The sequence below is a fragment of the Heteronotia binoei genome, chromosome 14, assembly GCF_032191835.1.
Source record: "Heteronotia binoei isolate CCM8104 ecotype False Entrance Well chromosome 14, APGP_CSIRO_Hbin_v1, whole genome shotgun sequence".
Taxonomy (NCBI): domain Eukaryota; kingdom Metazoa; phylum Chordata; class Lepidosauria; order Squamata; family Gekkonidae; genus Heteronotia; species Heteronotia binoei.
In genome coordinates, this window is record NC_083236.1 from 70183625 (window position 1) to 70197434 (window position 13810).

A 13810-nucleotide genomic window follows, 5' to 3' on the forward strand; every position below is an offset into this window, starting at 1 on the left:
CCCCAACAACACTTGGTAATACCTGGCCCCAGAGACACCCATCTGGCCTCGATGTGGGCCAGGGCCTTTTCAGCTCTGGCCCCTGCCTGGTGGAATGAGCTCGCCCTGGAGTTCCGGGCCCTGCGGGATCTGCTCCAGTTCCGCAGGGCCTGTAAAACAGAGCTCTTTCGCCAGGCTTTCAGCTGAGGCAGCAGCCGTCACTTGCTGCCGGCCTCCCCCTTCATTCCATCCCAGGGCTACAAGACCTGCTGGGCCTGGACAAGAGGCCATGGCTGGGAGGCAGAACCTGCCATTTTAGTCTCTATTGTCACTTTGTAGTTTTATATATTTTAAATTGGTCTTTTATTGTTTTTACGATGTAACCCACCCTGAGGCTGTCTTACTGGAAGGGAGGGCTGAAAACTGAATAAAATAAAAATAAACCAGAGCGAGTCCCACCCTCCAGAAGAGAGGCACAGACCTGACTCTCCAAAGGCATGTTGTACACCTCGGAGTCCAGCAGCATGGTGCACGCGCTGAAGGGGACGGCTTGGTTGGCAATCGTCCGTGCTGCCCGACAGTGCACCCGCAGGATCTCCTGCTCACACGACACAATCAGCTTCTCCTGGGGAAAGGAGAGAGAGAGAGAGAGAGTCAACCCTGGAGGAGAAAGCAGGAGGAGACAGCACGGCCTCACTAAGGGGCTTGGGGCACCCCCCACCGCCAGTTCTCACCCGCTCAATGCTGTGCTGGAGCCGGAGTTTGCCACGGACGGCTTCCTGCTGCTTGAACAGCTCCTTGAGGGGCTCTGCTAGTGACGGAGGAGGGGCGATCTGGAAGACAGAGGAAGAAGCACCTGCTGGTCAGCTGCACCCGGCTCCCTTCGCCCCACCCGCACCTGCTGAGGGGCACAGGCAGGCCCACTGCCTGGCAGGGGCGCTCACGGATCCTCCCCTCCCTGTTCACCTCCCAGACCCGGGGGAGGGGGCTGCTCCTTCCTCCCAGCACAGGCAGACAAGATGCAAACGGGGGCGAGATGCTCTGCTCAATCCCCACCCACCCAGGTCTGTCCGGATCCCTCAGCAAGAGGCTGCTAAGCGTGGCCTCAGAACTCACTTTCCCCACCTGCCTTTCCATGCGAGGAGCTCTCAAAAGGGAGCCAGAGGCCCTCCTGCTGGATCCCTGCCCCTCCCCAGGCGTCCTGTGGAACAAGCACCACCCCTCCTCCTCCTCCCACTCGAGCCCTTTTCTTCTAGCAAGGCCTGGGAAGAGGCTTCGTTGAGCTCACAGCGGCCGCCAACAAGGATGATCTCTGCTGCTTCATGCAAAGAAGAGGGGAAGCATCTTTCACAGAGGCTGAAACTGCCCTGCTGGGCACAAAGCGGTGCATGCCGGGCAACAGCCCATCGCTGTCTGGCGAAGGGAGAAGAAACTGCCACTGCCCACTCTCAGCAGCTGACTGCGATGCTTCCCACAAGCCCCCGGGAAGGAGAGGGAGCTCAGGGCGGGGCTACTGGATCTCCAGAGGGCACCGGGGGGGAAGGGGGGGCTGGCACAGGACTGAGGCTCAAGGAGAGCTCCTGCAGGGCCAGGCCTGCCCACAGATGGGATTTCTACTTGCAAGGTTTCCTTGGAATGAAGAGGCGGGGCAGCACAAGCATCGCCCCCCCCAGGGAGAGCGAGAGCAAGAGACCTGCCGAATCACTGGGGTAGGAGACACGTTTTGGTCCTTCCGCTGCTTAAGCTGCCTTCGGTTTGAACTCTGATCATCAGAATGGCTCAAATGTAGACTGTAAGGTGTCATTTCCTTGGATTTGCTCTTAGGGTGGAGCTTGACATTTAATTTATTTTAGGAAACTTATAGTCCGCCCTTTCCCAGGAAAGAGCTCAGGGCAAATCACAGCATTCTAAAAACGGTACAAAAACAAGAGCGATGTGAACTATTTGACGGATCGTAACAAAATTATAAATGGCAGCTCAGTTGTTCACGTATTACACGAACCGAAGATAGTGAATAAAATGAATTTATGTTACAGCAGAGATGGATCGCCATACAGGGCCAGCCGGTGGAGGAGGACGTCTGCTGCCTCAACCAAAGGCCTGGCGGAACAGCTCCGTTTTACAGGCCCTGTGGAAAGATAACAGGTCTGTGAGGGCCTGGCTCTCTAGAGGGAGCTGCTTCCACCAGGCTGGGAGCCAAGGCTGAAAAAGCCCTGGCCCTGGTTGAGGCAAGACGGACGTCCTTCGGGCCACGGATGGTCAGCAGAAGTTGCGTGCTGAATTGTAGTGATCTTCGGGGCACCTATGGGGAGATGCGGTCCTGTAGATATATTTTGGATTTGGTGCATTTTAATTCTTCGTTTGTACTCTTCCACCTGCCCCCTGCCATTAGGAGGTCAAGCGTTTGCCCGCGCAGCTCTGCTTCGGACCCCAGCTAAACTCCTCCCAGGCTTCACCTCTCCTGCACCATTCTTAATCTGGCCCTGTGGAGAGCCTGGACGCAGGCTCTCACCAGGAGAGGGGTGTGTCTCCTGTCCCCTCTGCCCCACCTGCATATTTAAGCAAACCTTTGCTAATGCAGGGACCTTCCTTCTCAGCCTACAAGGAAGGGGTATGTTCCCACCCTTCTGCTCAAAGTCAGCTAGAAGGCGAAGCGGCCGGCTGCTACTCACCACTGGGATGTGCAGCTTGCTCAAAGGTTTGCCGTCCAGCAGATAGGAGCCCGTGTAGGTGACGTACTCCGCGTAGCACTGGGGCGCTTGGGGGGTGATGTAGCAGAGGATTTTCCGCTTCTCCTCGATCTTCTTCCGGATCTGCAGGTACTCGAAGTATGGGTTGGAGCGGTCGCTGTGGTACGGCTCGATGTCGTCCAGTTTGATGGCGTCCACAATGGCCGCCAGTGTCTGCTGGATCATCTCGCGGGTCTGCTGGGTGGAGGTGTTGATCTGCTGCTGGAGCTGCTGGTTGGAGCGCTGGAAGCGGCGCTTCCGCGGGTGCTGAGCCTCCTCCTCCTCCGTGACGCGCCCCTTTGCCCGCGTGGTGGGTGCCGAAGCGGGGGGGAACTCCTTCTCGGAAGCCACAGCGTTTTGCTTGCTCTGGTTCGCGAGCATCTGGGCTCGGTTTCTGGTGATGCGCTGGGGGATCTCTTCGATTTTGGGGGGCTTTGGGGCTTCGGCCACCGGTTTTGGGGCCGGCTCTATGGTTTCTGGCGGAGCCTCCACTTGGGAGGCAGAGACCTGGCCGGTGCCCTTTGCCGCAGCCCCATCCTCCGCATCTGTGCTCTCCGTGCGGCTGGCTTGGCTCCCCTCAGCCTGAGAACCGCCGTCTGAGGGAAGAATAGCCGAGGCCAAGCCCTCCTCCTCCTCCTCCCCATCCACCTCCTTGCTCTCTGGCTGCACGAGATCGGGCAATGTGGCCTCCTGCAGGTTTTGGAGAGCCTCAGGTTCTTTCAAGCTCTTTGCTTCTTGGGCACCTACTACTTCGGACACCCCTTCTAGCAAACCCCCCTCACACTTCTGCTCATCTGCCTGCAGTTCTGGTTCCCCAGGCAGGACGCTCTGCTGGGTCAGAATCGGCTCCTCCTGCTCACTCATGGCCCCTGAAGCCTCCCCGCCATCCCCGAGTCCAGCTCCAACCGCCTTCTCCGGAGCACCTGCAGGGTCTTCGGCAATCACCTCCGCCACCTCATCCTCTGGAACGTCTTTCGCTTGCAGAGGCAATTCCGGTAACGAGAAAGGACCGAGGTCCAAGTCGTCTTCCGGATTTGCGAATGAGTCTGGCCACGAGGCCGGCTCCTCAGCACCGACTGGGGCAACAGTGCTGTTCTCCGCATAGTCTTTCCCCACAGCACTAACCGCCTCCACTTGGGATTCTGCTGGCATGTTAGCGGACTGCAAAGGCATGTCAGAGCCTTCCTCTGGGCAAGGCTTGCAGCCACTGAAGAACGTGTCTAACCTAGCAGGGGACTCGGCAAACGGAGCCTGCTTTTCTGCCGCTACCATTTCTACCGGGAGGGCTCCCCCAGCATCTTCCTTTGCCTTCTCAAGCACTGGCTCAGTCATCGCCAAGGGGTATGACACGGGGGAGATGGGATAAGGAGACTCTGCAGCAGCGACAGGCACTGGGGTGGGATTCACAGCATCAGGAGAACAGAATGGCTTAGGGGATTCAGGGCCCTGCTGGGGAGATTTCATGAGGAGTTCCGATCCTACCAACCAGCTCACAGGGGGGTCAGAAGCACTGCCCATCACACCCAGGGGAAGGGGTGGATCCAGGCTCCTTGTCGGAGGGGTGTCCCACTCAGCACTGGTCTGCTCTGGAACGGCAGAGCCAAACGGACTGTCCTCGGTCGGTGACGGAAAGCTGGACTCTGGCGGCATAATCGATGCCGTTGCCTGTTGCTCTTCCGTGGCATCCAGAGGCAGGCCAAGATCCGGCGGGAGAGCACTTTCGACAGACGGGGCAAGCAGCTCATCTCTATGGGAAGGGGACGACTTCGCTTGCAAGCCAGAGAAAACACTTTCAGGTGACTCAGCGGCATTGCCAACAGTTCCTGGAGCGCAGTGCAAGGATTCTACCTTAGGAGACGGGACTCCGTAGTCAGGGGAATAATACCCTGGAGACAAACACGGGAACTTTTCCATGGGAACGGAGGGAAGAGGGACTTTCTCTTCCATCAAGTGCTGAATGGGAGAGTCATAATTAGAGGTGGCCGGGACACTCTGCTGCCTGAAAAATTTGTCCCCGACGCTGAACTCTTCTTCCGGGGCTCTCCGGATATCCACAGACATTGAACGGTGAAGGTTTGTAGAGGGAATGGTCCTTGTCGGGGTCTGACTCGGGTTCTCAGGGAATCCACTGGCAGGATTGGAGTATCGGTCAAAAAAGGATGGAGAACAAGCGTTCATAGACATGGTGGAGATGGGCAGGGAATGCTGGGAGTCGGCGCAGTCAAACATCAGCTCTGCGTAATCTTCGGTGCTGCAAGAGGGCGTCCTGGGAGTCTGCATCACCTCTTCATAGCTGGGGCAGGAAACCACAGAGGCTGGGGTTGGAACCCCCGTTGGCCGGCTCTGGTCTGGCCTTGGAGAGGCAGGTAAGATTTCTTTTAGCTGAGGACCAGCTATCCAGTCCTTGGAATCCACCCCAGCAACGGGCTGAGTCTTGTTCTCCGGAGACACGATTGGAGCGAGTGGCCCCAGCTCTTTGAGCTTCTTGTCCTTCAACTGAGCATCGAGCACTACCGGTTTCTTTGTGGCCAGATCCAGGCTCCTCTTGCGAACGTCCTCGCTGGCCTTGGCTTTGTCTTTCAGTTTGGGGTCCCCTGACCTGTGTCTCATCTTCTCCATTTGTTTCATTCTCTCTTTATGCCTTTTGTGGCGTTCTTCAATCTCCAGGTCTTTCTGGCTCAACATCCTCTCAAAACTGGTCATCATCAAGTCCCCGTCTCCCAGCAGCTTCTCCCGGGGCCTGATGTCTTTCTTGTTGCCCTCTTTGGATAAGGCCATTTTATCGTTTCCGTTGCTCATTTTAAGGCCCTCCCCTTTGTCCTTTTCTTGATTTTCCTTAAGTCTCTCCTTCATTTTGAGATCATTGCATTTGGGTGGCTCCTCTTTCAATTTTTCCTTAAGAGTGATGACTTGAGAGCTATCCTTATCTTTGGCAGACTTCTGCTCCTCTTTGTGGTGCTTGAAGAACCCTTCAGCATGTTTGTCTCTGTGCTTCTCTCTCTCTTCTTTCCACTTCTCCTTGTGCCGGTCCCTCTTTTTCTTCTCTTTGGCTGTACTGATCACACTGGAGCCGTAGGCCTTGTCTTTTTCTGCCTTCTTTGGAAGTTCTCTTTCAGAGTCATTTTTGTCTTTCTTGTCAGAAAACAAATAGTCTATGTTTTTGTCCAGTTCGTCTTCTGCCTCTGTCTTTATGCCATAGGAAATGCCAAAGCCTTCTCCATCCAGAGAAAAATCTCTCTCGTACTGAGCAGAATCCTTCCTGTTGGAGTCCTTAAACTCCTCCGCTTTCTCTTTCTTCTCGCCTTTCTCTTTCTTGGCTTTGTCCTTTTCATGGCTTTTCTTGGAGGAGGAGGAAGAGTGCCGGTTCCTCTCCCGCTCCTTGAGTTTATCTGGCAAACAAGACAGAGGCTCTTTGCATTTCTCCTCAGAGGCATCAACAAGAGAAACGCTGGGACAATCGAAGAGACTCGTGAGCACAGGTTCTTGCCCTCGGTCGGTGAAGCTGTCAGAAGAAATCTCACTTATTTTGTCATTGGAGTCATCTCTGTATTCATTTAGGGCTTCTTCTTCCAGTTTTTCCAGCAAGCTTTTCTCTGGTTCGCCGCTTTTTGAAGACCGCTTCTCCCTTGTATACTCTTTCTCCAGCTTCTCCTTGTGCCTGCTTTTAGCCTTCTCTTCTCCTGTATGCTTCTTTTCTGCTTTCTCTGGGAGCTTCTGCTTGGCTTTCCGTTCGGGAGCAGAGTCTACCGAGCTTCTCTCTTTCCTCTCTTTGTACTTCTCTGCAGAATCTTTGTCCTTTTTCTCTTTATGTTTCTCGAAGGAACATTTCTCTTTTTTCTCCTTCCCACCCTCACCCAGTCCTTTGTCCTTCTTCTTCTCTTTGGACTCTTTGTCCTTCTGTTTCTCAGTAGAATGTTGCCTATCAGAGGAATATTTCCTGTGCTTGTCAGGGAGATAAAGGTCTCTCTCAGCTGCCAGGCCATCATCTTTGTCTGGCAGACTCTCTAGCCGATGCATTTCACTCCCGATGCTCTCTCCCAGTTTGAATCCACCCAGGCTGTAGTCCTCCTTCTCGTCTTCACTTTCATCCGTGAAGATGTCAAGGATGCTGTACCAGTTTTTCTCCCGGCCTTTCTTCTCTTCCCTTCTCTCATGGAAGTCCTCTCTATCCCCAGGAAAGTTCTTTTCCTTCTTCTCTTTAAGCTGGTCTAGGGAAGCCTTTCTCTCTTTATCTTTGCTGTGGGGATCTTTATATTTCTCCTTTGCATCTTTCTTCTCTTTAAAGCCTTTGTCCAATTCTTTGTCTTTCTGGGCTTTTTCAGCCAGAGCTTTCTCATTTCTCTCTTTGTCGTCTGCTTTGGATTTTTCCTTATACTTTTCTGATTTTAATTTTTCTTTCTTGTCCTTCTCAGGCATGTCTTTCTTCTCCTTTCCAGAATGATGCCTCTCCCAGGTCTCTGTGTTTTTTCCACTGAAATCGAGATCGGATTTTTCTTTGAAGAATGCTTCACAGCCATAGTCTTTGAATTCATCCCTATAAGAGTCTTCTTGTTTAATTTTAGCATCTTTCCTGTCCCTGGCGCCATCAGACAAGTCTCTTCTCTCTTTGTTAGCTTCACCAGCATCCTTTTCCTTCCTTTCCTTGAAGCTTTCGGCAGAATCCTTCCTTTTTTTGTCCTTTTCAGGAAGATAACTGGGAATTCCTTTATGCTTTTCAGGTTGGTCCTTTTTCTTTTCAGAGTTTTTCTCAACATATTCTCTGTCTTTCTTTTTTAGAAAGCTGTCTTTTTCATTACGCTTCTCGTTGTATTCTCTCTTATCTTTTGCTTTACTCTCCCGCTTCTTCTCTTTTGCCTCCTCCTTCACTGTTTCTATGATGAGTTTTGCCATAGTGTCATTTTTAATTTCCCTGTAGTCTGGCACAGGTGAGTCCCAGCTGTCCTCCCCTTTGAAATCAAAAGAAGAATCAGAGGACAAATCTGAAAACCACCGATCTTGCTGATCATCCGAGAGGCTGCACTTGGTGTCTTCACTTTCCTGAAACTGGTTCTTACTAGTAAAGTCTTCAAAGCTGGATTCTTCTCGATAACTCTTGTCTTTTCTACATTTCTCTTTCTCCTCTTTCACGGTTTTCTCTTTCTCTAGCTTTGATAGCTTTTCTTCCTTCAGTTCATTTTTCTTTTCAGCCTTGGATAGCTTGTCTTTGGATTTCCTCTTCCGGTCTTCCTTGTGCATTCTAGGTTTCTCCTCTTTAGGTGATTTCTCCTTGATGGGTTTCTCTTTTTCCAACCTGCTGGTCTTTTCTTCTCTGAAAGATTTACTGATGTCTTTGTTTGTCTCTTTTGCTTTTTTCAATGACTTCTCTTCTTTGGAATTTTTCCCAGCGTCCTCTTTAAACAGCCACTCCTTCTCCTCAGATTTAGTTCTGACGAATTTTTCCTCTTTCTTGAACTGCTCCCGCTCATGCCTGAGCACTTTGAGTTTGCTCTCAACCAAGCTTTCGGTCTCTACGATCAAACCCTTTTCAGGCTTCTGCTTAGAGTCCTCATATTCAAAAGAAAAGGTCTTGATTATCTTAACATCTTGGGCCCCAGGGCACTGCCCCCTCTCCTTGTTTTTGTGTTTGTGTTTGGTTTTATGCTTCTTTACAACTTTCCCTTCTTTGTCCAGCTTTGGAATTGCCCCATCGACGTTGGCATGGAATGAATTCTTCTTCTCCACCACCATTGCTGGCCCGTGTTGGGCTCGCTTCTTGTGCTCCTGTTTCTTCCTCACAGGCTTTATGGACTCCAAGCTGGAGTCTTCCGATGTGTAGTCCGACTCGCTGGTTGGCCTCGTCCGCGTTGAATCTGATAAGGAGCTGACATCTGACCAGGCAGGAGAAGAGACAGTTTTCCAGTTGTCTGTCCTCCAGTGCTTGGAGTGCTGTTCTGTAAGGTTTGAGTTATGTTTCTGTGACCCCAGGCTCCCGTGGGAAGAGGCGGAGGAGGCAGAAAGGGAATTAAACAAGGAGGACTCCTTTAACACTAACCGAGAGTCTTTTACACAGGCAGCACTTTGTACAGAGTCTCTGTCATCCTCCTCACTCTCCAGGTTTTCACTCTCCGACTCAGAAGAACAGAATTTGTCATTTTTTTTGCCAAACCGAACCTCCTTGCCCTTCGCCTCTTTCTTGCGTTTTTTCTTTACTTTGTTTTTTTCTTTCTGCTGTTTGGCGTTTGACGGCTCTCGAGCCTTGCTGCTGGGAAGGATGGAGTGAGTGGTCAGCCGCAGCTTCTCCCCTGCCCCTGCGGCCATGCTGCCGTCCTCTTCGTCGGAGGTGTCGGAAAGGATGCGATGGGCTGCTTTCTTTGGTGTGATTGTGCTGTTTTTAGGATAGGATTTCACTTCCATTTTGGGGATAGAAATGAAACTATTTGCTTTAGTCTCTTTCCTGTAATCCTTTTTCAGCAAATGCTTATCGTCGACTGGGGGGACTCTGTCCTGCTCGTCGTCCTCATCGAATTCGTACTCGTCCTTGACAGGCGTGATGGTTTTTGGCGGCTCCTGGTTCTTGGCCTTGTGCTTCAGGCCCTTCTCAAACTCTGAGTCTGTGTTATTGCCATCGATGGAGCTGGACGGTGCGAACGAAGGAGCGTCTTCCTCTTCTGAGCTCTCTGGGGAAAGAAGAGCACAAGGAAAGGGTGAGGCACAGCAACTACCATCCACCTGAGCTAGCAGCATCCTTCACGAAACCTGCCCACAATACCTGAATGGATAATCTATCTTCCATGTGCAAAACATAGCTGCAGCTGCTCTACCTACACGGTGATCAAAGAGGTCCTCTGGAATAAAAGGCCAAAGCCGCACAGGGAGTCAACGGCAGGAGTCCATTTGGAGCATCTGGGCAGAAAGGGTGCAAATCCAGTAAGAGCTGTGGCTGGGTAACATCCATTCATTTCGCGAGGGACTGCACCCAAAGAGCTGCAGTGCAGCCAGAAGTCTGCATGCCCAACCGACCGCCGTAGAGACACACCATGTCTGCTCCCCACTTAGGCACTCGTTTGTATACGAGTCTTGGTCAAGCTTTGCGTCTGCGTGGTAGATCAGGCTCCATCTCTGGAGCACCTCCGAGCTGCAGAATAACAATTGAACCTTTACAAGACATCCCCGCATCTCGGGCGAAAGGGCTGAGAGAGCAGGCAGACTTGCCTAAGACACCCAGAGAATAGATGGCAGAAGCAAGGCTTCCACCAGGACTTCGCAGCTCTCAGCCAGCCCTCCCCTTCTCTGTGTTGACGCCGTCATTTGGCAACAGGTTCTAATAACCTTGTCCTTTGATGTAACCTTCTACTCCCTTTTCCAGCCCATGATCATCTTTTCAATACAACACAACTCTCAGCCAGCAGCCCAGCAAAAGAAGATGATGAAGATAGTGGAATTATATCCCACACTATACTCTGAATCTCAGAGTGGCTCACAATCTCCTTTTACCTCCCCCCCACCCCCCAACAGACACCCTGTGAGGTGGGTGGGGCTGAGAGAGCTCTCCCAGAAGCTGTGCTTTCAAGGACCTCTGCCAGAGCTACAGCTGACCCAAGGCCATTCCAGCAGCTGCAAGTGGAGGAGTGGGGAATCAAACCTGGTTCTTCCAGACAAAAGTCCATGCACTTAACCACTACACCAAACTGGCTTGGTGCATGCTTGCCCGCCTTTCTGCACCTTTTCTGGCCAAGGGAAAGATCACTTCTACCATGCTGGGTACAAACTTATCTGTACAACCAAGCACGAAGTTACCACATCGCATTGGTGAGGCTGGTGAGTAAGCAAGGGCAGGGGAGTACTTGAGTGGCACATGGGGGAGCAGGGGAAAGACACTAAGGAAGTCTCCTCCCCCATTTCTACCGTGCTGTTGTATGAATGCTGTGGATGTGCCACTTCTGCATACTGCACAATTCAGCGCAGCCAGTGGGAAATAGCAGAACTGTCGCCTCCCTTTCCACACTTCCCATGCTTAGCTAGTGGGCAGGGATGGATTAACAATTAGGCCAAGTAGGCACTGGCCTATGGGCCCCCACACCTTTAGGGGCCTCAGGCTGGCTCCCCCCCCCCAGGTTCCCCCCTGCTTGCAGCCCTCCCAGCCAGCACCTGAGCCGCTCTTTGCCCAATTTGCCTGGTGAGGTTGCTGCTGCTGTCATTGCCAAGTTTGCTTCTCTCTGCCTCTCCCCCACAGCTTTGTCAAAGGGGCTTTTGAGAAGGGGCCCGCAAGCTGCAGTGGGGGCAATGGGTGGCGGGGCAGGGGCTCAGACTCTTGAGATAATTTGCAAGGGGGCCCCTTGAGATTTTGACTGCCTAGGGGGCCTCCACAGGGTTTAGTCTGGCACTACTGGTGGGTATGCCTCCCAAGGGAGTGAGAGGCTGAGAAAAAGTGGGGGAGGGAAAACAGCCGACTGCTCAAGATCTCTGACATGGGTGCAAGCAAAGCACCGAAAAAGGGGATTCCTCAACACTAGGGCAAAGCACTAAGCGCACGATCCCTTTTTCCTTCTGCGCTGACTCTAGGACGAATGACTGGGCTGCACCCTGTTTCATATTGCCCCGGAACTCGCCTTTCCTGGACCACTCATTCAGGCACGGAACTCCAACGCTGGGCTGCTGCAAGCACACAACAACAGGGCATAAATGCAGAAGTCAAGGGGCTGAGGTCATCGGGAAAGGCTTAGGAGGTGCATTCCCTGCATGTTCTTTACTGGTTCATCTAGGCAGTTGCACGAGTGAGTGCATGCTCTTTGGATTTTTGCAAATTAGGCGCGACTTCCTGAATGGGCCCCAACAGCCACACTTGGGAGAGGCTGCCCTTTCTAGCCCCCTCCCCCCAGTCTGAGCCACAGCCATGCTGGGTCCTTACCTGTGGAACTCTCTTCACTAGAAGGATACGTGGCCTTCCCAAGCAGCAGGTTCACCATGGTGGGGGAATTCGCTACTTTCAATGGGGTCTCTCCTCTCCTGTTCAGCTGGTGAGCATTTCCTCCGTAATGTAACAACAATTTCACCACCTGTGTAAAAACAAAGTCTTGGTAAACTGCATCAGAATTAGACACCTATATCCTGTATCAGAGAAAGCTGAAATGAACATTCCCCTAAAGACTAGTCTACCACTTCATGCTCAGGTAGCGAAGTGGAATACAGCCCACAAACAGAAGTCGTATGGCTCAGTGAGAGTAAATGGGCATACGCCTTTGTAAGGATCCAAACCCATCCACAAGGACAAAGAGGGCCAAAGGGCAGGGCAGAGAAAGAAGTCTGCTGGAGATCCCGAAGGGTGACCACTAGCCAGCCAGCTTAGGTTGGATGAACCGCTGCTGGGAATCAGAATCCAGGGAGAAGATATTGGATTTATATCCCATCCTACACTCTGAATCTCAGAGCAGTCACAATTTCCTTTACCTCCCCCCCCACAACAGACACCCTGTGAGGTAGGTGGGGCTGAAAGAGCTCTTACAGCAACTGCCCTTTCAAGGACAACTCCTGTGAAAGCTATGGGGAGCTCCTTATCATTCTACAGACATCCATACCTTACCCTGCTTTTCTCTCTTGTTTTCAAGGACCAAACAGGGCAGCTATGCTTCAGACAGCTGAAGATAAGGACACCGTGGCATGTATCAAGAAGGCAACAGGATATTGGCTTGCACAGAATGGAGGGAAATGATAGGGGAAGGGGCTATACAGGGTCCTTTAGATGCCAGGGACAGAAGACGGCCTAACAGCAGAAACCTGGGGAAAGATAGTGTGAGTGGATTTAAGAGCTTCTGATTCAAGAACCGACCTTGTAGTGCCCGTTGCTGGCTGCGTCATGCAGCGGAGTGTCATCGTCCAAGCCCTTGGTGTTCACTTCGGCCCCTGCAGCGAGTAACTGTTTTGCAACGTCGTAATAACCCCGGTTGCATGCCTCGTGCAAAGCCGTCCAGCCTGCCAACAGGGACACAGACAGACACACGATAGGGATGGTCTCTTTCAAGCAGGAAACGTGTCACAACGGAGCCTCAGTGGATGATGCTGGCTGCCAACACTGTGGTGTGGCTACGGAACCACCGCCTGGCCTTGTGTTCACACAAGACAGCAGGTGCTTGCCTGGTATTCTGCCCATTCAGACTTGTGTCTGACTATGTAAAGCATCTACTCCAGCTCCCTACTATAAATAAGAGCAGCTGTTTAGCGACCAGACAATGGAACCCACCTCCAGTTTGAGCTACAGGTTTCCCTCTCCTCGTCTTTTGCAGGAATGGGTGCACCTGCTGGAATGCAGTCAGCTTGCAGCTGCTCAGAACTGCCATCCTCACCTGAGCGGGTGAGACGCTGAAGACAAAAACAGCCACCTGACAGGATTGCTTGGGTTTCTTGTGGCTGAGCGGCCCTGCGGGCAGGTAATGCGTCGGTAGCGCAACAGAAAGCGCTCATCTCAGGCAAAGCTCTGGGAAGAGATGCCAGCAGGCCAAAAAGGCACGTTGTCCTTGGGGCAGTCCTGGAGAGGGAGCCGTGCTCAGAGTTCCCCAAGAGAAATCACCGGGGAGAGGAGCACACGTTGATCGATTGGGAACTCGTGCTCAGCATGCCAAGGACTCCTAACCAAGCACCTGCTGCGTGCTACGCTGGTGGTCCAGACTGAGCCTGTCCACAGCAGTGCTGGGCCTCTTCGCTCTCATGAATGCAACACTAAGACCACCCGGCAAATCAGCCTGTTCTGCCCAGAGGAAGAGGACCCTTGGGGACACATCATAAGAACATAAGAGAAGCCATGCTGGATCAGGCCAATGGCCCATCCAGTCCAACACTCTGTGTCACACAGTGGCCAAAAACCCAGGTCCGTGAGTGGGGCCAGGACACTAGAAGCCCTCCCACTGTGCCCTCCCTCCAAGCACCAAGAATACAGAGCATCACTGCCCCAGACATAAGAACATAAGAGAAGCCATGCTGGATCAGGCCAATGGCCCATCCAGTCCAACACTCTGTGTCACACAGTGGCCAAAAATCCAGGTCCGTGAGTGGGGCCAGGACACTAGAAGCCTTCCCACTGTGCCCTCCCTCCAAGCACCAAGAATACAGAGCATCACTGCCCCAGACAT

The 13810-nt window shown here is 52.5% G+C and overlaps 1 protein-coding gene across 2 annotated transcripts in view; it reads right to left on the reverse strand.

Moving 5' to 3' along the window:
• The window catches only part of ANKRD11 (ankyrin repeat domain containing 11), a 233554-nt gene that overhangs the window by 3321 nt on the left and 216423 nt on the right, over window positions 1-13810 (reverse strand). For both annotated transcript variants that reach the window (XM_060253567.1, XM_060253568.1), the window contains 5 exons: window positions 12514-12656; window positions 11596-11743; window positions 2652-9364; window positions 714-812; window positions 461-604 (listed from right to left, as the gene is read on the reverse strand). In XM_060253567.1, the coding sequence (XP_060109550.1) occupies window positions 461-604; window positions 714-812; window positions 2652-9364; window positions 11596-11743; window positions 12514-12656 (7247 nt within the window). The remainder of the gene's footprint in view (window positions 1-460; window positions 605-713; window positions 813-2651; window positions 9365-11595; window positions 11744-12513; window positions 12657-13810) is intronic.